General features: G+C 37.9%; 1 protein-coding gene across 2 annotated transcripts in view; it reads right to left on the bottom strand.

Annotated features, from left to right (window-relative positions):
* rgs3a (regulator of G protein signaling 3a) overlaps positions 1–24,114 on the bottom strand; it is a 181,361-nt gene that overhangs the window by 135,707 nt on the left and 21,540 nt on the right. For both annotated transcript variants that reach the window (XM_036140213.1, XM_036140212.1), the window contains exons 7-8: positions 21,223–21,313; positions 2,401–2,468 (exon numbers count right to left, since the gene is read on the bottom strand). In XM_036140213.1, the coding sequence (XP_035996106.1) occupies positions 2,401–2,468; positions 21,223–21,313 (159 nt within the window). The remainder of the gene's footprint in view (positions 1–2,400; positions 2,469–21,222; positions 21,314–24,114) is intronic.

Here is a 24,114-nt window from a genome sequence, read left to right as displayed (position 1 = left end):
TGACCTGTCCAAGGTGTACCCTGCCTCTCGGCCAGTGACTGCTGGAAGCATTTTGTACTAAACCAGTTCCTGTGCTTAACATGTTAGTGCTTACTTAACACCAGTTCTTTGTGTTTCCACCGAGACAAACTCTGGCTCCAGCCCAGAAAAACTGGAGCATTCCCAGACTCAGATTGCTGGACTGGAGGAAAAAAACTGGTTTTGTCAAGAGCCAGAGGCAGGCTCACGAGGAACAGCAGCCAATCAAAATGTTGTAAGCGACATTTTTAAATTCCCAAAGTTTATTTATCGACTGGTTAAACTTCAAGATTAGTCTCAGAATAACAGAGCTTTAAGTGCTGTCAACACGCCACTTAAAGCTACACTCAACAGCTTTGTTTTTCACCAGAATCCATAAACTTTATCTTTAATTCAGTTCGTTAACACTGTTAGTGTTTTAATATAACCAAGTTGTAATAATAAATTTTGCTCTAAAAGCTGTTCAACTCTTTTTTGCAGCTGCTTGTGTCGATGAGAGATCAGCTGATCGGGGGTATTAATCGTTCACAAGCACCGCTGGTTGTTTGAAGCAGAATTAACACATTAAAGTGAGGATAATGTAGCACCTATCAGCAGGCAAATGGAAACAATTATAATATCTGTGTTGTTAAATGGTCTCCATGTACTTCAATCCAGGCTGGATTGGATGGATATGGAACCTGCAAAACTGTGGCGTGATTTTGATAGGCTGGCCATTCCTGGGAACATTTTATTATTATTTTTATTTTTTTATTTATTATTATAAATAAGTAATTTATTTCTGACTATCCTGTAAAATTAACAAATATAAGCATTATAAAATAATAAATTATAATATATATAGCTATTTTATATGTATTAAGGAATTATAGGTTATATTCCATGTTTTCATGGATAAAGACTCTCACTGAGGTTTGCTTGAGCCTCAAATCATAAGAAATAGCTTTGTGACTCTTTCCATACAAACAGATGTCAATAGCTGCATTTGTTTGAGTATCTCAAACAAAATCAGGGCATGATGCGTTGGTGTTTGAGATCTTTCAGTCGACTTCATGTTGTCAAACAGGTTCCATTAAAGTTATTCATTTATTCTACAGGCCTGAGTGAATTTAGGAAATTGAACTTAGGTTTTCCAAACATGTAATTTCATGATTTAACAAGGGCTGAGGTTCTTTTGAATAGTTTTCATTGCTTTTTACATAATCTATGCTTTATATATTTGCTTTGTATTATTCTTATCTATTCTTCTATTATTATTACACAATTTGCATTTGTTTTTTGACTCCATATTAGGTATTTCTACATTATGTCAGCTGTATGTTTGTCTGTGTGTAGCACCTAATCACCAAAGCAAAGTACACATGCATGTAAAACACTACTTGGCAATAAAGCTCTTTCTGATTCAGATTTAGAAATGAAACCATCATTTGAAAGCTGCTTTTTGCATTAATCAGGTTACCCATGTCGGATATTTCAAAAATCTTTTGATAACTGGAAATATTTAACTGTAACACAAAAGTAAACACAGAAGGGAAAATATGTTTTCACAGCAATAAAGGAATATTTGCACCCATGCATTTAGAAAGCCTTTTTTTTTTTCTATCCACTTAGGTTTTAGCATATAGCCACATTTCGTTTAATGTTAGTGTAGGTATTTATTTCACTTGACCTGTTTTTGTCATCCGCTAAGATATTCTACCTAAACACTTTTGGCACTGATGTGAAACTAGTGTCTACAATAATCCATAGAGAAGCCAAAAATTTGAAAAAGAGACGAGCACACAGAGAAAAAAAAAACACCGATAGCAATCAGGAAAAAACGACTTCTATCTGACTGCACAATTCCAATTTTCTGCTCCACATGCAACTCACATGCAAGCGAGCCTTTTCGATAAACATTGTCTTTAAAAAAATTACTTCTTGCTCTATTCACTCCTGAAAGCTCAGACACTGAATTCAATTAGTTGCTACGGCTGCAAAGGACGTGCAACGTGGAATCTGTGCAGTCACTATCTCACTGAAGGCATGCTTCTGTGTGATGACTTTGTTTCATACAATGCTATGTCACGGGTCAACTATCTTGTGTTTTTGAATAGGCCTATCCATTCATTGTGCACGCACGTGATTATACAACACATGAACAGACAAAAGCACTCATGCATTAATCTAAAATAAAAGCAATAAAAAAGTTATACATCTCAACAACGTTGTACTTTTAGAAAGAGACAACAATAGCACTGTGAGTCGACCTTATGCACATGTACCGTATTTACCGTTGAACTTCATATAAACACAGCTCACATGCAGCCACAAACAGAAGAGTGTACTCCTTAAGTTTGATACACACGAGGGAATTAAGTGAAAATGGTAAATAGCACTTACTGTTAAGCATTGCATATTCTCAGGGCGATCAGTCTCAGGGGCAGCACCATGGTTTGACAGCACAGCCTCTGAAATGTAGACAAAGGAATCATGGGCTGAGACAGTACCTTTAGAGCACATTTCTCCTTGTTCCAATGTAAAACAGCTTTCTGGAAAATGAAATCCTCAAACAATTCCCTGCGTCCACAAAAGTGACCGGAGATTTACAAGAGCACAAAACGATTGCCTCGGCTGCTGGGAGCAGCATCCATGGAGCTGCTGCTGCTGCTGCTGCTCAAACTTTACGGGCAAAACTAAGAAAGAGAAACAGACACACCAGGCCAGCGGCATGAAAGAAAATTGTGTAAAGATGTGAGAATCCAGCAACTCGCCAAAGGGAGGAATGGAAGTGAGAACAAGTGGGAGGGAGGGAAGAAGCGAAGGAGGGGTAAATAAGAGAAAAGGAACTCCTCTCTCACTCTATTATCCGTCTGTCACAGAGCTCCCGTGAAGTTGCTGTGGTTACAGGGACTCACGCCTCAGTGTCCTTCTAACTATTGCTCATAAAGGCACCATTCAATGTTGGGCCACAATGCAGAACTCCCTCTCTCACTTTCTCCTTCTGTTTTTTTATTTATTTTAGCCTACTGCTTGCATCTGTGTAAATCCCTCACCTTTTTCTTTTGAGGATAGACCTTCCCTTTATCACTCACACTTCTCAGAGAGCAATCCATCTTTTCTCTATCTGCAATGACCACCATCTCTCTTTTGGAAATCTCTGACCTCCACTCATCTATACAGTCCTTTCAAAGCTATTATCTCAATTCTACTTCCAACTGGGAAAAAATCTAATTCAATTAAATTAACTCAGTTCAAATAGTAATAAAAAATATCCATTTAACAACAGCTGCTTTAATTTTTTGACAGCCTTATTGTACAAACACTGGCAACACATACATTACTACCAGTGGAGCCTACTTATTGTGACTGCGTTGTCATTATTAAAGTAACACAAATATTGTCCTTCCCTGAATATAGGCCTACTCACTTCGACAAATAATTGCTTAAATGGTCACCAAGTGACAAAAATAGAAATAAACCGTTCATTAAAAAAAACATCCCACAGTTGTTGAAGAACAAAAAACCTCAGTGGAGTCATAACATGATACTTTTCTCACTTCCTGTATCAGCTAGCTGTGCTGCAGTGCTAAATGGAGCTTGTAATAGGGGTTAGAAACAGGTGGAGATTTGGATTTAGCTGTGGGTTTTTATGTATGTCCTGTCACCAAAACATTGATAATGTTAAGGATCTTTTGTGATAAAGAAATACAATGTTCGTTGCTACTGCATGTTTGAAATTAGATGTATTAAATGTCTATGTACTTCAGCTCCCACTTCCCATGATAATATAAAGTAGCCCATGTTTTCGCTTTGAGTGACATGCTGTGTTAGCAGACTTGGGAATTGTGGCTGCTGTCTATTGGGAGGAAGATAACAACTAAACATAGTGCTATAGGAGATGATGTTTTGTTTCCTGTTTCCTTCCTTCACCCAAAATTAGTTTTCTATAAGCATCAATATTATGCACTGAAATGAAATAGGTTATTATTACACTGACGATAACAAAAGCCATCAATCATATTAGTTTCCCCCTAAGATAATCTATGAATGAAACAGGATCCAAGTCTTGTTTACAAGTTGTTGTCTTTAACTCTTGCGTCAGACAAGTACAAGGACACTGGGAGATCTGGTCTAATTTGTACCATTCAAATTTGTATTTTTCTAGTGTTCATGTTTACATTAGACACAGCCTTTCTGGGTATTTTAAATTCCTGTTGGTATCTTGTAACTTATTTACGTGTACACACAAGCAGAACAAGGAAAAGGATTGTGTCACCTTTGGACAAAGAAGAATCCTTTTCTAAGCTACTGTGCATTCAAGCCATTTTTAACAAAAGTCCAAGTAACATGATAAGTTTATATTCTGCGTACTGCAGAAAAGTCCACATTTCTGTCAGTGTTTTGAGCAAAATGGCAATTGGCAATTTGGCAATTTTAGTCTTTATCACTTAATAAAGCCAGAATCTTTTGTATAAGTTCAAACAATTAAAGAAATCAATTAATTAATTTAAAAAAAACATTAAAAAGCAGACTTCTAATATCTGAGATTAGTTACACTCTAACCATCCACAATATCTCCAGCTCACTTGATGTGAAGGCTCCAAAACTTGCATTGTTATAAAATTGATACCATAATTCTGATTGTTTTGTACATCCTGTAGCTTTTACTGAGCATCTACGCTTCATAAATTGAATAAATAACAGAGCTAAAGTCATATTAATGGACTACAGTGTTCATTGACTATGCTAAACAGCGTCTCAGTGCGAACGTCTGCTGAGCAAAATGTCTGAACTGACAGTTCACACCAGAAAAAGACTAGAGAAACAGTCATTGACCTCCTCTCCAGACATTCCTGACAGCCCATTGTTGGACTGGTCTATAAAGCCAATGAAAGAGAGATTAAGTCACACGTTAATCTCAAACCTCCTGGGGATGCACCAAAAGAGAAAAGCTAACCTGGTTGGCTACGAGCCCAGATGAGAAGCCTTTTGTCTGACAAAGAAACAAGCAGTAGGGTGAAGATGTGGAGCAGCTTGCAATGAGGACAGAGCTTGATGGGCACTGGGAAGGGGGAAGGAGAGAGGAATAAAGCCAGACAGAAACTGTGGACAGTGGGAAAAGTATACACTGGACAAGTTCAAGACAGATAACTGTACCAGACAAGAGCAGATGTTTTAAACCCTCAGAAAGAAACTACAAAAATGAAAACGTGGAGTCAGGAGAGCAGATTTCAGAGAAAATCAAAAGGTTTCCTAGCTCTATTGGTGTTAAGCCTTATACTTAGATCTGCCAGGACACAAATGAAGTCCTTGACTTTGCTCGGGTCTCTTGTTGTACTGGCCAATCATTTCACTCCAATTCTCTCTTTTTCACCTGCTGTTGCCAACAAATAAATGAACAAACACGGGATGGAAATAGAATAAAAGAAGATATTCTTTATTGTCCCATAGTGGGGATATTCCGGTGTACCAGCAGAAAAGTGAAAGGCAAATGGAGCATGCACATACACACAAAGGTAAAAAAATAAAATAAAATACAAAAACAAAAAGAAACCGTACAGTAAGGGCAAATTTACATAAGAACGAATACTAAACAGGTAATAAAAACACCATATTCAGATTAAAGTAATGTGCAACTGAATGGAGGGATTTTTTTTTAAAAAGTACAAAATATGTATATGTATTTATGCATAATTAACAACAAAAAATAAAAATAAGAAAAGGGACAAAGGTCAAAAGAGAGAATCTAACGGTCAATTCTCCTAAGGTTAACCACACAATTTGCTTTACAAAACCTTTTAAATGATGTGTATATAGGTTTACAGAAAATCCTTCAAGGGTTACTACTTCATGTTCACCTTGCTCAACTAGTTGATTGGTACTACTGTTGTAAATCATTGTGAACCAAATAAAAAGTGATAAAGAAATTCCTATTTACATAATAACAGTACAGGGGAAGTTTTAAAACATGGCTTATCTTTTATAGTTTACATGCTAAAAGTTAGATTTTAAGTTAAAGTGGACCTATCATGCAGAATTAACTTTTTTGCACATTCTTGTACATCAGTTTGGGTCTCTACTGCTTCTAGAAACAGTCCAGGCAGTAAAAAAAAAAAAAAAACAAAAAAAAAAACATCCATGTCCCAGTTTCAGAAAGTACGGCCGATCTACCCTGAGTAGAAGGTGTTACTCTGAGTAGTTCTACCTCACGCTGTCATACTCAGTGTTTTCGGTTTTAGAACAGGTGATATCAATCAGGTATCTAAACTCAGCGTCCTATCAACTATTAAGCACAAGCATGAAAGAAGCCTTCATCAATGGAAAGCAGATAACTGGATTCACCATGGTAATGGCAGGAAATAAGAAGCATCAAAGTACGCATTTCCCACGAGTGGAATTATAAATCTTTAACGATGGCATCTGGAGAATATTAAACCATAACTATCAAAAAGTAACAATGCTGGTGCTGCTGAAAAAGCGGCAGAGAATTGCTAAATAAAAAAAAAGAGTCAATGCATGAGTGAAATGTGTGTTATCTGATGGAGAATTATAGCTGTATTCTCACACTACACTCATTCAATACCCAAAAAAGTGGGACGCACTGATTACGTGTCTAGGTGCAACCAGACTGGCCTATAAAGGACGTGGCAGCAAATCAAGATGAAATGTGAAAATTCTGTTTAATCAGGTACGGTCCGGTTCTAAGTTATTCTTATGTTTAACTTTAATCAGCTAAAGGATTAATTGGCTGTAATCTACATTCATTCATCGTTTTGGCAGCATTTGGCTTCACCAAATGAGCCAACACTGATTTTCTCGTGTATAATTTGTGCCAGCCTCACTTTATATTAGCTATATCACATAAGTTAGATTTATAGTTGAAGTTAACGTAAAAGGTGGTGTTATCTAAGAGAAGAAATGTGCCTTAGCCCTAACGTTGTTGGGGGGGGGGGGGGATATGAGTGGAAACTAAAATATATGAATGGAATATTAGGGCTGGAAGTCTCAAAATTTGATACAGAATAAGTTATTATGCTTTCATTCTGTGTAGTTATTTTCTTAACCTTGTGGGTCTCTGACTATGGAGAATCTTTAAACTCCACTATAACCAGGTGAAACAGTAACATTTCTGACAACATGACATACAGTTGCCTCTGAAAGATTTTGTGTCACCTACGTTATTAAAAAGGTGCTGTTGGCATAAAAACGAAGAGCAGCATAAAGACATTTTTGCGTCCCCTCATTGTGTTAGAAGACCAATGTGCAGACTGAGAATATTCAGATAAATCACTATATTAAAACCAGAAATGATAATCATGGTCTGATCCGCCTCCCCCAGCAGAGATTTCTGTGGAGTATTTGTTTATTATTTATGTGGAGTATTTGTTGCGCTCCAGCATTCAGGCTCCTCCAGAAAAGGACACGCCTCTTCCGACACTTTGTTGTGCAGATCTCGTCTTAGAAGCAGGAAAAACTCAGAGTTAGCCCAATCAACTCTACTCGGTAGCAAGGTTGCTTCAAGGAGTAATTTGTTGTCATATTTTGACTCATGGTAAAGACTTCCGAGCTTTCTGAAACATAAAAACCAGGGTATGTAGGAATTTACTCCAGAAATTACTCTGGATATCCATTTACCCGGCTTTCTGAAACAAGGCCCAGCGGTTTTTTGACAATAGGTAAATGTTTTGTCGGTGTCTGGGAAAACTAGTAATTTCGAACGTAGGCGGGCACTGCCCCTCACCTAGCAACCCAAGCGGAGCTCCGCCCACTTTATTATTAGAAGACGAGCATGTCAGGTCAGCTGGTTTTACCGTCCTATGCGGTGTACAATGGCTGCTGAAAAAGACAAATGTTTTGTTTTTGGCTGCAATAAACAACGTGTTTGTGCACATTCTCCCAGTCAGAGAACAGAACTTGGTTTTATCTTTGATGGCAATGGCAAGGCCACATTGCAAAAGAAAGTGCGAGTGTAAACATTGAGTTTGTGGGGGCACGGCCAGCTACACGTTGTTTACATTAAACATCTCATTCTGAAAGGAGCTCAAAATTGTCAGAAGGTGAAATCTCATTCTCATCTGAGAATGATTTTGTGCAAAAAAATGTAACGAAGAAGCTTTGTATAGCCCATAGACCTATCCTAACTTGTTTAAAAGGAACAAGTTAGTATTTAATTTTCTGGGTTCACTATTGTCTCTAAGGTCTCTAAAGGGATTCCCTCAGACTTAGCAAACAAAATTCACATAAACAGCCCAAGGTAGACTGAAAATTTGTGCTGGGGAAAAGGTTCAGGGTAGTTCTTTACTGAATGAATTTTGTAACATACTAAGCTTTACATGTTTTATAAGCTGCTCAAGTTGATAGATTTTGTCAACGTTGTACATTAAATGTAAATACTCCAATGTTAAATGCAGTAAAGAAGCCTAAATGCCAGATAAAATAGTGTCTTCCAGTGCTTCCAGTGCTTTTTGATCCATGGTATATATTTGATGCACCCTTTCCTACTCCTGACTATTGACTGACTATTGAGCCGATGTGACAAGTGAATTTCTCCAATGTGAGATCAATAAAGACTATCTTATCTTATCTTCAAGATGGCGGGGGTTTGTACTCTTTTTCCTAATATTACTGATACTTGTATTTTCAAATAGGACTCATTTAGCGTCCCTCTGTGCATGCATTATCCCTGAAATACCGGCTTACCTATGAGACTTTTTTAACATTAGTCTATTTTGGGCCCCTCTTTCAATAACGATGTCCTCTTTGAACTTCATACTTCACAGAGATCTCCTGCTGAGTGTTCTTTTTGCCAACTCAACATTTCAGCCCTTTAATGACAGTGAAACCTTCGGCTGATATTATCAAGTGAACCGCATCTTAAAGAACCTTAATATGTTTTGTTTTTTTACTGATGCCCAAAGACGGCTTGTTAATTACTTGTGTTTAATCAAAACACTGGGCTAGAGAGCATCAATTGCCATAACACAGTACTCTAGTCTTGTAAAATTGGACATATTAAATTATTCTGTGAAAATTGTTAATAACGTGTATTTAAGATGATCCAAAATTTTGCTATGGAACTGACTGAATCTTTTTTTTTATTATTTCTCTGAATGTACCTATAAAGCCATGCAGCTTCTGAATGCCTTATATTCTATTAAAATGTTTTAATAAATGCAGCAAAAGTAAACCCCTTTCAATAAAGTATGATTTGGCACATCAGCCACTTATGTAACATTTTATCTTTTTTGTTTCAGTGAACAAATACTATAATTATGTCCTGATTTACTGAATAATTGATGCCACAATTGTACTGCTACCCAGAAGCAAAAGATTATGCTCGACCCATCATCATTTAAAGATCGAGCCTTCCAGATGGGTGTGCATGGAGACAGAACAAAAAATTTGGTTTAATGTCTTCATTACAACACAGAATAACAAAGAAATTATCAAACTGAACAGGAGGGAGGTCATCCCTGTAATTTAGTCAGTTTAAAGGCATATTTTGCCAGTGAATTATACATTATTATATATTATAACAAGCGAACAGCAACATCTAAATCATTCTTGTTTTAAAAAAGTGCACAGGGTAGAAGAAAATACGGCAAAGAATAAAAAGGCAGTATAAAAAGATAAAAGGTACTCATATGCGGTATTTAAAGCCAGTGAGTACAAATATGTTTTTAGATTAGACTTTAGACGAAGGCTCAATCGTTTCTGTAGACTAGTCTAGACTTTGGTACGGCTAAAAGCAAGTAATCATTACAGCTAAGGGATCTGGAGGGTACACAAGGCGGCAGGAGGTTGACAACAACAATCCCAAAGAACATGAGTTAAATCTAAAAAGAGAGAAGCATATCTGTGCCCCATTTTTAGCTCTCTTTAGGAAATCAAATTCTTTATTTCAGGATGTGATTCATTTCTAGGCATCTCCATCATATGCAGCTACAGCACATAAAACATTTAATTTCCTGGTCAAACGAAAAGACTCAATGTGGATAATATCAGCTGAGCGCCCAGTGAAAGCGTAGCATAACAAATTATTTCAGTAAAACAAAAACAAAAAAGAATGACCCACCAAAATAATTTTAGCATGTAAAAAAGTATATATAATAACAAAATGCTTAATATTTACCAGCTGACACTTTAAATATGAAAAGACCTGTGACCAGTAAAAGGCATGACCAAGAACGTCTGATCGTGTGCTGGTAGAATACACCTGTTGAGTGCTGTAGATGTGAGTTTTCCAGACAAATGGGCCCAATTAGATCTGATTTGGAAATCTCAAACATTTTTATGCGTTGTTAAGCCATCCCCCTGGCAGCTTTTGGTGATCTTACTGACATCCTGCTGAGAGGGGGCGGTTGATTCAGCAGAGCAGTGGTTTTCCCATGTATTTGTGCACTTCTATGTGTGTGCATGGGGCGGGGGGGAGGGGGGGGGGGGGGGGGGGGGGTGCTAGGATATAAGCTTTCCCAGCAGAAAATTGCATGGTAACAAAAAAGTCTGTGGGTCAGTTCATACCCCCTCAGCCAATATGAGTTATGCTTGATATATACTTGATTGTTGTCCTGCTCTATTTGGGTCCGTTGACACAAGATTTGATAGATTATAACTCCCGAACAAACCAAAATAACTCCAGTGGGTTGAGGCAGTATATTGACAAAATTATTTGCTCGTCTAGCCTCACGCACACATGAACTTCAGTGACATCACATTCTCAATCCATAGGGATTAACATGATGTCGGCCCAGTCTTTCTTACCATTATACGAGAGGAGCAATTGTGAGGTCAAACACTGATGCTGGGTGAGAAGGCCAGGCTTATATTCTCCACTCTCCTTAATCCCAAAATATGTAGTAGAGAGTAGGGAAGTACAATACCTCACAACCAAACTTGCTGGGTCCTTGCTTTGTCCAGTAGTATGCAGAACTGACAGCAATGAGCCATCCTCAAGGAGTACCACAAGGTCGAGCTAGTGAAATTGCCCAAAATGTCTTGGTATGTTGAAAAATTAAAAGTTCTTCTTACTAGAAGTAATGGGCCTGAAGATCAGCCTCGCGTCATAATTTCCTTCTGCTCCAAACCTTTTTATCTCATACATGCAGTCAGGAAAGGGCCATTCTCCTGTCAACTACCAAACACATGCTCATGCAATCATAGTGCAGGTTCTGAACTTTATGCAGGTGAGACCAAGTGGTTGGAACACCCAAAGTTACTGACTTAGGCAATCTAGCATATTTATTATTAGAATAATTGTCTCCCGTCAAAGTATGAAACATTCAGTTGCAGAATACTCCTTTCATCTCCCAAAAAGTCCAAAATAACCAAAACCGCTGACTTACAAAAAGGTAAAGAGGTGGAATAACCACAACCTCAGCAGAATAAATACTTTTATTCAGTTTAAGACTTAGACTTAGACAACTTTATTTGTCATTTTTGTATGCACAGAGTGCGTACAGAACGAACAAAGCTGCTGCTTGTGGTTATAATATAGAAGCTGCTTGTGGTTATAATCTTGTGGTTGATCAGTAAGTATATATAGTACACTGCCATGGAAAAAAAGTAAATACATAAACACTGAGAAATGTATGTGTCATGTACAAATAACTTCAAACGATTTAAAAGTTTTAAAGGGCTTGATCAATTATTGTTACTTTCAATAATGTTCTGTAGCCTTAGGCGGAAGAGGATAGGAGACAAGAGAAAGAAATTAGACCCCAGTAAGCTCAGTAAAGCTCCAACCATTAAAGCTCAATAGAAAAGTCAAAATAAGCACATTTTTAAAACTGTGGGAAGGTTCTGACTCCTCAAATTGATTTCCATATATCATCTCTATCCTCTCCACAGTTTCAATTTAAAATCAAAACATAGTTGTTGAACCCAGAGAAAGTTTGCACTGAACTTGGTAGAAAAGTAAATGAAGTTTGCAATTCATGCCAAACACTGCTCCAGTTTTGACTGAGCACAGCCTGAAGAAATAATTTAAGAGACTCCAGAGGGGCTCTACAACTGTTCAGCTGTGGTAGACCTGCACAAACACTGTGCCGCTGTACTTTTCACTAACCCGCCAGAGCACTACAGGGTCCTTGTTGGAGCAATTCACTTCGCTGATTTGCTTTAATTACTTATGCACAGATTTTAGGTAATATACACCTTGTTTTTCCTAATTGTGTCTGATGATAAACTAAAACCAATTTAAATGTAAAGAGGGAAAAGAAAACCTCAGTCAACTTAAAAGTTAAATTATATTGTGATTTCTGTTTATTAAAAGGATCCAGGAATGACTCCCATCTTCTAAGCAGATCAGTTAATTGGTCATGCTTTGGGCTTGTGTTAGAGTGACACATAAACATGAGGAATCTCCCTTCTGAAGTTTGTAGCAAGCAAAAAAAAATAAAAATAAAAATAAAAAAAAACTGTCAACAATAAAGCTAAAGATGAGTAGTGATTGGCTTCAGCAGCAAGGCGGTGATTAAAGGCCCAATGTGCTTCTTCATGCAGAGTAGGCTGAAGATGTTGGCCTTTGGGATGACCTTAGAGACCCCAAACATGAAAATAACCAAAAAATATAAATAAAATGAAACATTCATGCATGCATAAAAACATTAGAAATTTTAAAGGTAAGTCCAGCAAAAAATGTATCTTATATGTGAACTGAGCTTTTATTCTGGCTTGCAAGTGATGTGACAAGTCCTCCATATTTCCATTTTTATCCATATATTACTTTGTTCACGGTAAAGGTTCTCTAGAAAGCTAAATTAAATTGTTTCCCTTCTTAAATATTCTCAAGAGAGTGGTTGGCAAATTAAATTAATAGATAATTTTATTATAGTTGGTGAGGAACAAAACTGACATAAATGCTTTATATTTTTAACATCTCCCTATTTGTCACAAGGATTGTGTTTTAATTGCGGCACCATGTGCAGATCTGCTCATATCGTGTGCTGAGGGTCGATTTTGCTCCTGCATTAGTGGGAGAATAATTTTTAAGTGAAATCTGACTAAATAGATAAATATGGGAATTAGGCATTGTAGTTTTAATTAATTGCAATCTATACAAACAAGAAAACAACAGAAATATCTCTAGCCTTTATGGCTTAATTGTACAGGTACCACATGGTGGAAGAAGAAACATCCTACCCCCACAAATGTCAAGGTATAATTCACACCCTGCTGATAAACGTGAAAAATACTTTTGTCTGAATGAAAGTAGATTGGAGCTTTGGCCAACCAGGAATAAATCAGTGAATGATCTGCCTCCACAGATTAGTCACTAAGACACAGAATACTCTCAATGTCTAGTGTAGTTGAGGAAGTAGGTGATGCACAAAGCAGCCAGAACCCCATTTTATATTTATGACAGTATATACTTTTATTTTAAACAACTCTAAGTTCATCCCAGTCCATTTTGCTTTTTTATGTGCTGTTTTAGGAGAGCAGAATGTGTCACACAGCAGCACAGAGCTCAGGGAGCACCACTGGGTCAAATGCTTCGCTTCACATCAAGTGGATGTGAGCCTGGAGTCAGTGTTACCCTTCATTTCAAACATCAGATGCAAGACATGTCAGACCTTCGTGAATCCACAAACCCATTATCTAACGCCATCACACATCCCAGACGCGCACATTAATTCGTAGCCAGGGTTAACCGGTGCAAATCAGGAGATAAAAACACTAGCCCATCCCCCCCCCCCCCCCCCCCATGTCAGTGTGAAATCTCCCTGATTCAAGTTAATCACATGGTGTTCAATATAATCTTCTGATTTAAAGGCCCAGCGTGCCATCTGGAAAAGCTTGGCAGTGTTTATGGGTGGTTGTACAGTGCGAATAGGTTATAAAAAATGTGAAACAAATGTGTGCAATGCTGGAGATGACACAGTTTTCTGTTGTTTCTTTTCTTTTTTTTTACGCAAAATCCCCAGTGGGTGTTCTGCTATTCTTAGGTTTACACATTTACAGACCCCCCTCCTAAGCTTGTTGGAGGGAAGTGCATTAGCCATGGTCAAAAAACACACACATGTACATGCCACTGTGGGTCAGTGGCACAATGTGGGCAAGCCAAAAAAAAAGCAGAGCTACAAGACTTAAACACAGTTTCCGTACATGAACCCACAAACTACATGTATGCATTGTTCAAAGATTAATTGAATACTTAAACCAATTTATTGTTCAGATATACAAACCTTCTTCTTAGGAGCAAGTACATTTAAAATCATGGTAAATTATAGTAGTAAATATTTATCAATGTACTTATCTTTTCATGTTTTCTTTAAGGCTCCAGTACCAGTTGACATTATTGGGTTTTTGGAATTTAAATTTTGTATAACTTTGACTGCATTTACGCAAATTGCCTAAACCGTCTCCAGATTGTGTATTTTCTGAATACGCTACCATTGCAATGAGATTTTTTTATGTTTTTTTATTAGGTGTGATTTCTTCACACACTGTACATCTTAACAATATGCATACTTTAGATGACAAAAGAATCAAGGTTTGATGCCACCAGTCACAGTTATTCCCCCCAACTATGTCCCCTGAATGGGGAAAAACAACTTGTTTTGTTTTTGTAAGAAAGAGAGATATTCACTTGCTAAAACTGGCAATTTCAGTAAATTCAGGAACCTTTGTCTAGATATAACGAGGACCAGGGTCAACAATGCTATTAAAAATAAAAGAAAAAATATATAATGATATTTTTGTGAAGCAATTTACCTCCTAACCTGGAACATGAGAGACAGTTTTATTGCAATAAGTTCAATTTATGACATTAATTATCTCAGATAATTTCTAGGTCCAAGCCTTCAGAAAGAGGTTTCAACACGCTCTAACTCACTCATTTCAGAAGTATCGACAAATGGAGCGGCATTTTAGAACAATGTATTTCGTTGGCATAAAGAAGTTTGAATCATTGCCATAAAATCTTGGGACTAATTGCCCTGTCTTGCTTATCTGAAAGACAAAAAATCTGTTTAGCTGCCACTCACATACTCAGCCTTTCTATTTCAGTCTCTCAAGTCCTGTTTAGCAAAGTTAACATGGCAGCCTTTTTATTACGGTCCTACAGTGTAATTAACTGTCAAGACTCAGAAGATAGATTTTGTTATTGCAGCAGAAAGCCTGAACCAAGCACTAGGACACTCTGAGCAACAATGCTGCGAGAAATCCAAGAGAAACATGACTAATAACATTTTGATTGCCAAATAATGAATCTATTCCTTCACTGCGGGCACATTTTTATTAAGTATCAATTAATATGAAACTATTCAGTGCTGAAACAAACTCCAGCATGGTGTTTTAAAATTCTTCCTTTGAGCATTGCTCCCTGCATTTAGCTGAATCCTTTTCTATGGGTTTGTATTTAAACATTATTTAATGGGAATCATAGGAGTTTTGACATGTCCAGCTTTAAAATGATAGTTTAGGATTTATGCAGTGAGGTTCCGTTAAAAAGTTATAAGTAGTTAATATCTTGTATTCAGTGAAAATCTCTCATCGTTTTTTTATTTACTTTAAATCTAACTAAACATGGAAAACCATGATCTGCTCATCTTATGATGTGTACTTTCTTTAATCTGTTTATGTGTATTTACGTCTGTAAACAGTAGTGCTGCGACGCAAGACAAATTTCAGACTTGTCCTGATAATAAAGGAACATCATACCTGTTGTATCGTACATGGTCCCTGAGGGGGAGGCTAACAGCTAATTTAAATTACAGTGAGTACCCTTTGTTACAATGTTTTGCTGGGAAAATCCCGGTCCTGGTATTCCCATTCAGTCTATGTACACCTAAACATTTTTAAAGACCAATCACTGTCCTCACATGGCAACGACCCCCTCATACAGGGGTAAGCCGGACAGCCCGGGGGCCCCATAAAAACTACTCATGAAAGACTTAAAGACCATGACTGAGTCTGAGGTTTTCATGCAGCTTTAAAACTCCCCAAATATCAGTCGGATTGGGATCTGATAGCATCTGCGGAACAAAAGCCCCGTCTAGAATAACAACAGCAAAGGAGGAAAAGCAGTGGTGAGGGGATTTTCTTTTAAGGACCAGAAAAGAGACAGCAAAGGAAACGCTGGGTTGTTCTTTGTTGATCTCCTGAGCGTTCGGCGATATCGAATCTCTGTTCATTTTCAAGCACTTCACCCAAAGCCAACTGTATATTTTTTTTCCTGCTCGCTTGTGTTGATGCTACATGAAGTGCAGGCATGCAAGCATGTTTTGTTGTCAACCGTAATTCTGTGTTGAGAGATTTGACCTGACACTGACAATGCTCTGACTTGGCACAGGTCCCTGAGCGAGGGATTCACCAGACTAACTGATGTGTTCATGGTGTGTAAACGGTGTTCATGTTCACCTTGCTCAACTAGGTGATTGGTACTATAAAAAAAATAATAATAACGCGTAGATATGCTGTGAAAGCATGGCCGTTAAAATGTTAAAATGACCTCAAAAAACACATTATCTACTGAATTACTGAAACACGGCAGATTTATATGGGTTTATCTAAAACAATACCAGTTTTTTTTATCTTACTTAGTCCATTATCCATTTTTATGCACATAATTAGTACACAGAACAACGTGACCTGGCCTTAGAGGGAAGGCTCATTAAAATAAACGCGCAGCTTGGATTTTACAAGTACACCAAAAAGGTCCTGAACATGTGAGGGCCTTTAAATTTCCCCACACTGCTGCAGTTAACCTGAATAAAACACGGTTCATAGGGAGTTCAAGGCGTTCCAAACTGAGCTGGTTCTACCTCATTCATATTGCAAGTGATTATTTTAATGGGCCATCAACTTCAAGGCCTTGCTCTTTTCGAGTTTTGTTTTGTCAAAGAAGAAGAAAATAATGACCCTGAGTGGGTGGCAGGGCACTGAAGCATCTCAGCGTTGCAAATGTTGCTTCAAAATAACATAAAAAAAGGGATGTTACCAGAGTGTAGGATACAACTAGTACAGATTTTGCAATGATAACCTTCTAAACCTTGGAAAATAAAAGAAAAATGAAAATGAACTTCTGATGATAAATCATACATTTGGGGTCAAACAAAAACTTCCAAATCAGTTTCTCCCAATATCTTTAACTTTTTGTTTCTAAATTAAAACAACCTTCCTTTTTTTATTTAACAATAATTGCTTGGTCTTCCTTATAAAAATATTAGCACAGAAGCATCCCCTTCTAGTTTATAAGAACAAAGGTGTTGCCAGTGTAAAGAGAACTGTGACAAAAACAAGGATTTCATTGCAAATACAAATGCTTGATGCCTATAAGCCGACTTTTCCAATGAGAAGAAAGAAAATTCTAAGCGACTTTGAAATATAAATCCATCACTGTGGTTTTTAAACTGGTCGGCATCCATCCTGCTTTGCACGTCCGCATTTATTTCTACTGAGTGCAGTCCTACTCTGCACATGCCGGGGCTTCCCCATACAAACCCCAAACACACAGAATCTGTTTTCGCTCTGTACGCGACAACAGAAACCGACTGGGATATTTTCAAATCCTTCCACTCTGGAACCTGTTCTTAAATGTTGCTGTGGTCTGAGAAAACGTGCGCCGTTGTTGTGTAGCCGAACAGTAGAAACACAACAAAACCTTTTCATTTTAACAAAGAAAAGTTGTGCGCACAGGGCCTAAACATCAGCACTCACAGCAAAGTAGGAAGCACCAAACAGTAGTAAAGCGATTCACAGCAGGGGTGCTGGACACAGAGCATCACTACATATAAGTGCTACAGCCCTTTAGGTTATTGACAGGATGCTTGGCTTATAACCAGACAAAAACATTCACCAGCAATGGCTCCCGTGGCGTTGTCACATTGTTGGCAGCTTTGTAAAAAAAAAAAAAAAAAGTTTATTTTGTCAGAGTCTCAGAGAACAGACAGTGACGAATAGAGAAGAAAGGGAATGTGGCAAAGGCATCACAACAGTGCTTTACAAGCAGCAGCAAAGAGACAAGTAAACAGAAATACTCATCAGAAAGAACCGTGAAATGAACAAGACAAGGAAACACTCAAGAGTATTCTAAAAACATGAATATTCACTGTGGCAGACGAAACAGGAACGGGCAGAAAGCAAGAAGAAGAAGAACCACTAAGAACATAGATGCGTATCGAACGCTCCTGTAATTACTTATATTTTGGAGTTTTCCAACGTTAGTGCTGCTGCAGCAGCGCCTCCGTGCCCTATATTTTGCCAGCTGGCGTTGAACACGAGCATGCATGAGTATGCATCCTCCACTGACACACATACGCAGAGGCCAGATGAGACAGTAGTAGGGCAGTATTGTCAAAGAGAAAGATGAAAAGACAACACGTTAAATAATGCAATAAATCATTCAGCTTTCCCCTTTTAGGCATGTTGTGAAAGTAACAATCTTGCAATTCCCCCACATTCCCCTTCGTCAGCGCAAAATATTTGCACAGCTTTTCAAATGATCAGATCCAACAACTAAAAGGACAACTTGTCTTTGTAACCCCCCCTCAAGTAAAAGTCAGTTTCTCCACATGCAAGCTTTGCAATTATTTCCTCCTGGCTGAGTCAAGTCCAATCTGATACTCCTGTCCTAGTTCCATCCACAGAAGCAGAAAACTCATTTTAAAGTTTCATGAGGCAGATTAGCCTTGTTCAGCCAAGCACTGTTAAATCGGGATGAGTTAGCTAACATCTTATGATATCCATGTCATTAACAATCCAAACTGGATATATGTAATAAAAAAACAAACAAACACAGACAAATACATACAGGAAAGTATCTTAGAAAGAAGAGCCCTTGAGCTGTGCGGGGTGAAACAGGAGCACATGCCTGTGTCAAAGGGTCACACTGATGCTAGGTAATCAATAATCCACTCGATGGGTATGCTCACCCCTTCAGGGGTATATCATGGAAACATAATTGTGACCAATTTAGCCTACCAAGCAAAAGGTAAATGACTTATATAACTTATATAACTTATATAATACCAGCAAAAACAAAGAAACATGCAAAGAGACGCTATGTAAATGGAAAAGCGGAAGGAGAACAAGAAAAACTACCAAGATAATAAATATTTATTGCAACGTCAATAATAAATGCGCCAGTCAAAGTTGCTAAATCGCTGCTTTTCAATGGCTGGTGAAACTTCCAAAAGCATGTGAGGTGAGTACTGCCAAGCAGAATAATACAAACACGGTACTCACCTAGTCTAGTCTGCCCTTATGGCCGGTAAGGAGAAGCATGACTCCAACACAAACACACAAACCAGCAACAGCCATCAACTACGAGTGGGACGAAACATAGGCAGAAACAAAAAAAAGACGGAGCGGACTCAGAGATGTTGAGATGAAACAAATAGGTGTCCGGTCCAGTGTGTCAGTGTGTGGTGAGTGTGAATGAGTGTGAATGAGTGTGAATGAGTGAGTGTGAGTTGAGTGAGTGTGTGTCTGAGTGTACGGGCAGATCTGCTCCAGCAGTGAATGGTATGGGAGAGCTCTGTCTCAATCTCGCTCTCTGGCAACTGTGACGTGTTAGGGCTTCATCCAGCCCCCTCCCTCCTGCCCCCGTATACTCCACTCTACTCTCTCTGTTTCCCCCTCATTCGCTGTCCTAATCCCTTTCTCCTTCTTTCTCTTGATCCCTCGCTTCCCTGGTCGGCCCGCCTCCTGGTCTGAAGGCAGATAAAAACTTATTGCCAGTGGGCAAACACTAAAAATAAGGGAGAATAGTGACTGCTTATGGTTTACTCTCATGCCTTGCTGGACATTAGAATATTTCCAACCGTTCTATGTGGGTTTTACCTTCTTAGATTTTATTTAAGTAGTTTATATTTTCTGCTTGATCTGTTTTATCGGGTTACGTTTCAATGCACAGAGATAAATATCAGATTTATTAATGACAAGAAAACTGAACTTCTTTGAATGAGTTTCATAAATGTAAACAAATGAGACCCAAATAATTCAAATTTAATGTACACATGTCCAATAACTCTAAACATCCTAAAAATACAATGTGTGTGGGGGGGGAGGGAGGGGCTTCATTTTACTTTGCAGGAGCTATCACAGGAAAGAAAGCAATGATACATTTTATCTCCACTTCATCTCACTGTAAGAACAAGCCAAACTGTTCAAACTATGTTTGCATCTAAACGTAAGTATCCACATCCAGTTTTATTTATCTTGATAAATAACTTTGCCTAGAAGCCAAACACTTAGAAACAACCTGGTATATAATGAATGATATAAGAAAAAAAATGAAAGAACATATAAAAGAACACATCTGTGAGCTGGTTTTACTAAAAGTTTAGCAATCGTGTGAGCAAGATATTGGCAATAAGAGGATGACTTGAGCTGTGTGATATTAAGAAAACATGCAATATGAGATAATGTCTATGAATGTTCAGATAATGACTTGTGACATATAAACAAATAATAAAACAGTGTTGATGTATTTTGGTTCTGGGTTCATAACCAACACAGACCACAGATAATGAACAGTCTATCCAGCTAATGGAAAAAAATTTAATTATTTATTTCTAGCTGCACAACAAGGTTTTATTGAAAAAGTTGCTTCTGACTGACGTCTCTTCTTTAGGTTACAGAAACACCTTGTAGTTTCTTCTTTTCAATCTTACCATCTCTTTACCTTACATAACACTGTTATGCTGCCCTAAACTAGTGCCACCAAATATATGATTAAGAGAGCGTGCATACATGGTACCTACATAATTAACAATTATTGCAATCGGGATCAGTGGCATTACGTCTTGTCCTTTCCTGGACTTGGGCAGCACAAAAACCGTGTCTACATCTTGTAGACCGCATCCCACAATCCCCTGTGCTGTCCTCACCACCTGTGCTAGATCCTTTCTCTCCTGTACTGTGTAGCTGCTATACCACATTGCCATGCTGAGACACAAGATGCTTTCAACTGTAACTGTATAAAAGTTTATCAGCACCTGAGTAGAAAGTTAAAAAAAATATGTTGCTAAATAAAATTTTCAGTAGTAAACAAAGCCTTGCACGTTTCTTTTTAAACACGGTAGTCATTTGGCTTCAGCTCTCTGAACAACATGTGTCCAGCAATAAGTTTAAGTTATGGCATTTGTATATGTGTGTGTTTAAATCTTGGACCTACATAGGGAATTCAAAGCACATGTATGATTGCTTTCCAATAAATAAACAAATCAACAAAATAAATGTCTTGTATTAAACACCTAATTTATGCTACATTTAACCTACCAGTGGTGTGGTGGTTGTGTTCTGTTGGCACTTTAAGATGCTTCCATCTCCCCAGCTCTTCCCCAAGTAGGTAGTACCATCCTTGCACCTCCTAGAGGGCAAACACACAAATAATTGACCACACACAAAGGGGTTTGCATCTGTTATAAACATGAATACATGAATGCTGACTATGAGGTCAAGAGTTGAACGTAATGAGGCCTAAATAAAATGAAATGAATCATCCATGTGGCTGTATGAACATGTAGTTCAGGCAGAAACCCCTAAACACAGAGAGGCTGAGTTTGTTTGCCCCTTCGGGGCTTAACACACTACACTTTTGTTTTTTCTCCAGCAGCTGATGCTTCTTCCTCTGCCCACTTCTAGTCTTTAAACCAGATGGTGTGTTAGTTTATGCCGGAGAGAGAGAGAGAGAGTATTTTTATATCATTTTGTGTGACTTAATGACAGTATGCACCCTGACAGATTGGACGTGATTTGTAATCCTGATGGACACCGTCTGACAAGCAATGGCATGACAAGTCGATTAAATTCGGCTATAATTTTGCCGTCACACATTTGTTATGTTTAATCTAGCGCATGTTTGCAACACTAGCAGATTTCTCTTTTGTGCTCAGTAAATGTGACGACACAGACTGTGACAATAATCTCCATTTTAAAAGCATTATCCGAGTGGACAGATTTCTGCAGGCTGTGGTACAAGGGGGAGGATAGGCAGCAAACTTATTTCAAAGAAGGGGGAGGGGAGGCGAGGGCATGAGTCCTAAAAAACAGGGAGGGATTTATGCAATCATTCAATATGACCCCACACACGTGATGAAAGATAGCAGCAAAAAGAAGTGATGGGCCAAAGGGTCACAAAGGAGATGACTGAAAACAGAAAGTAGAAGATGACAAAGAAGTAAAAAGAAGTACACAAGAAAAGAGTGGAAACAAACAATGAGGTATGACAGCCGAGTTAAGAATTTGCCAAAACATCAGCCTGGGCTCATAAGCTCAAATTGATTCTGAAAATCAAGCAAGTGGGCAGAAAAGACAGAGTGGGGCTAGCTTGAAAGAAAGGATGAATAGAAAAAAAAAAACAGAGGAGAGCAATGGATGGTGTGGGGAGGGTGAGGAGCAAATACTCCCTACGACTCAAAGGTGAAGCTCACTGATTTGCATACTAAGCCAATAAAATATTAATTGTGATACATGTTAACAAAAGCAAGCAGTTAGCCCAGTATTTTTTTCATTTTATTTGTCTTTGATTTTCATTGTAGATTTGAATATTAAAAGAACAGTGTGTACATTTAGCAAATAACTATTCAGAGACTGTTGTGCAATTACATGTTTTTAAGTTATTTAATGTTTATCAAATAACTCTGTTAGGTATTGCCCAGTGAATATCAGCTCAATCAGCTGATAGTAGGACAATAGTTGAAAGAATGATTCGAGCACTGGCATTTTTTTTATTAGAAAACCCTGCACACAAATGGAATAAATGAGCAACAACTTCTCTTCAAGTACAGAGATAAATGCACGTCCAGTGATGCCATCATATAATGTGGTTTACCTGTATAAACAAATCAATAAATCCTCTATACAAGGCTAGTGAAACTTAACTAAAACTACTAAGCAAAAGTAAGATTAAACAAACTAAGGAACAATGTACATTCCAATGAACAAAAGGACAAATAAAAATTGTTGAAAACCATCACCATAAGAATGATTCAGTGACTCTAAAGTTTCCTACAAGAATATGGTCTGAGGTTAAATTATCTTAACTAATTTAGAACAACACTTGATATGTGTTCAACCCATTCATAATGCAACTCTGAGGTAGATAAAACATTATTTGAGGAAATAACATTTTAAAGAATAATTTGCTAAATAAAAAAATCAATAACCTTAATAGTACTTGATTTTTTTATTTATGTAATTATTTCCCCAGGAAAGAATATAAACTCAAATTGGTAACTTAACTCTTTGAGATTCACACCAAGAAAACTGCAATGAAATACTGTTTTCTTTGCATTTTTTATCCCTTCAGAACAACAATAACAAAGTGAAGAACTGTTGTTGTTGGGTTTTTTTTCAAACAACTCCATAGTTTTGAAATCACAGACCTCTACCAAACGGTTGAGAATTCTTTTTATGGCAAAACTCTCAAGCAAATAAATTATAACAGAATAGTTATAATTGGTTGCGGGCATTCAGGCACAGGAAAACTTTGCCCTTCTGACACATCTACCTTGACACTCTTTTTGGAGGTTACACTGGCCCCCTTCGTCACAGTGAAGTGTCCAAAGTTGTCTTAAGGCACATCTGGCTGTGGCTGTGAAGATCTGTGGGTGTAACATTTCTTCTGATGCAACATTTGTAGTGGAGAAGAAGATGATGGTCTGCCAACCTTTGGCACTGGCTCGTTGACCTGTATCAAACTGTGAGCCACTGCCAGACAAAATCTTTTGACAGAGAGCGCGTTCTCATTGAGTAGAACAATCCCTCTCATGAACAAGCCACGCATTTGACACACAGGTCAAGGATGTGGAAAATACCATCGCCTTGATTTCATCTCATCTGTAAAAAGTGTTTGGAAATACTACAAGGGTGTCCAGGAACATGGAATTCATCAATGCCTTCGTATTTCTAGACTCTTCAAGTGGCTTTCTTTGGGTCTGGAGGTAAGTTCTTTTCGGAGTGTTTTTTCCTTTATGTCGCTTCTTACCGGGTGGTGGTTTAGAAGATGAGCTCGTGGGTGGAGTCTCCTCCACAACCGTGGACTCAAAAGAGGTTTCATCTTCCTCCTGTGTTGGACAATCTATTTGGTCATCATCATCATCACTCAGATCAGCATCAGAATCTGGAGGTTATCCTGGTATCAGAGCCTGAGAATTTTGTGTCCTTGCA

The sequence above is a fragment of the Fundulus heteroclitus genome, chromosome 8 (genome assembly GCF_011125445.2).
Source record: "Fundulus heteroclitus isolate FHET01 chromosome 8, MU-UCD_Fhet_4.1, whole genome shotgun sequence".
In the NCBI taxonomy this organism is placed as follows: Eukaryota; Metazoa; Chordata; class Actinopteri; order Cyprinodontiformes; family Fundulidae; genus Fundulus; species Fundulus heteroclitus.
The sequence above is the reverse complement of the archived record's forward strand: the minus strand, read 5'-3'. Positions and strand labels throughout refer to the sequence as shown.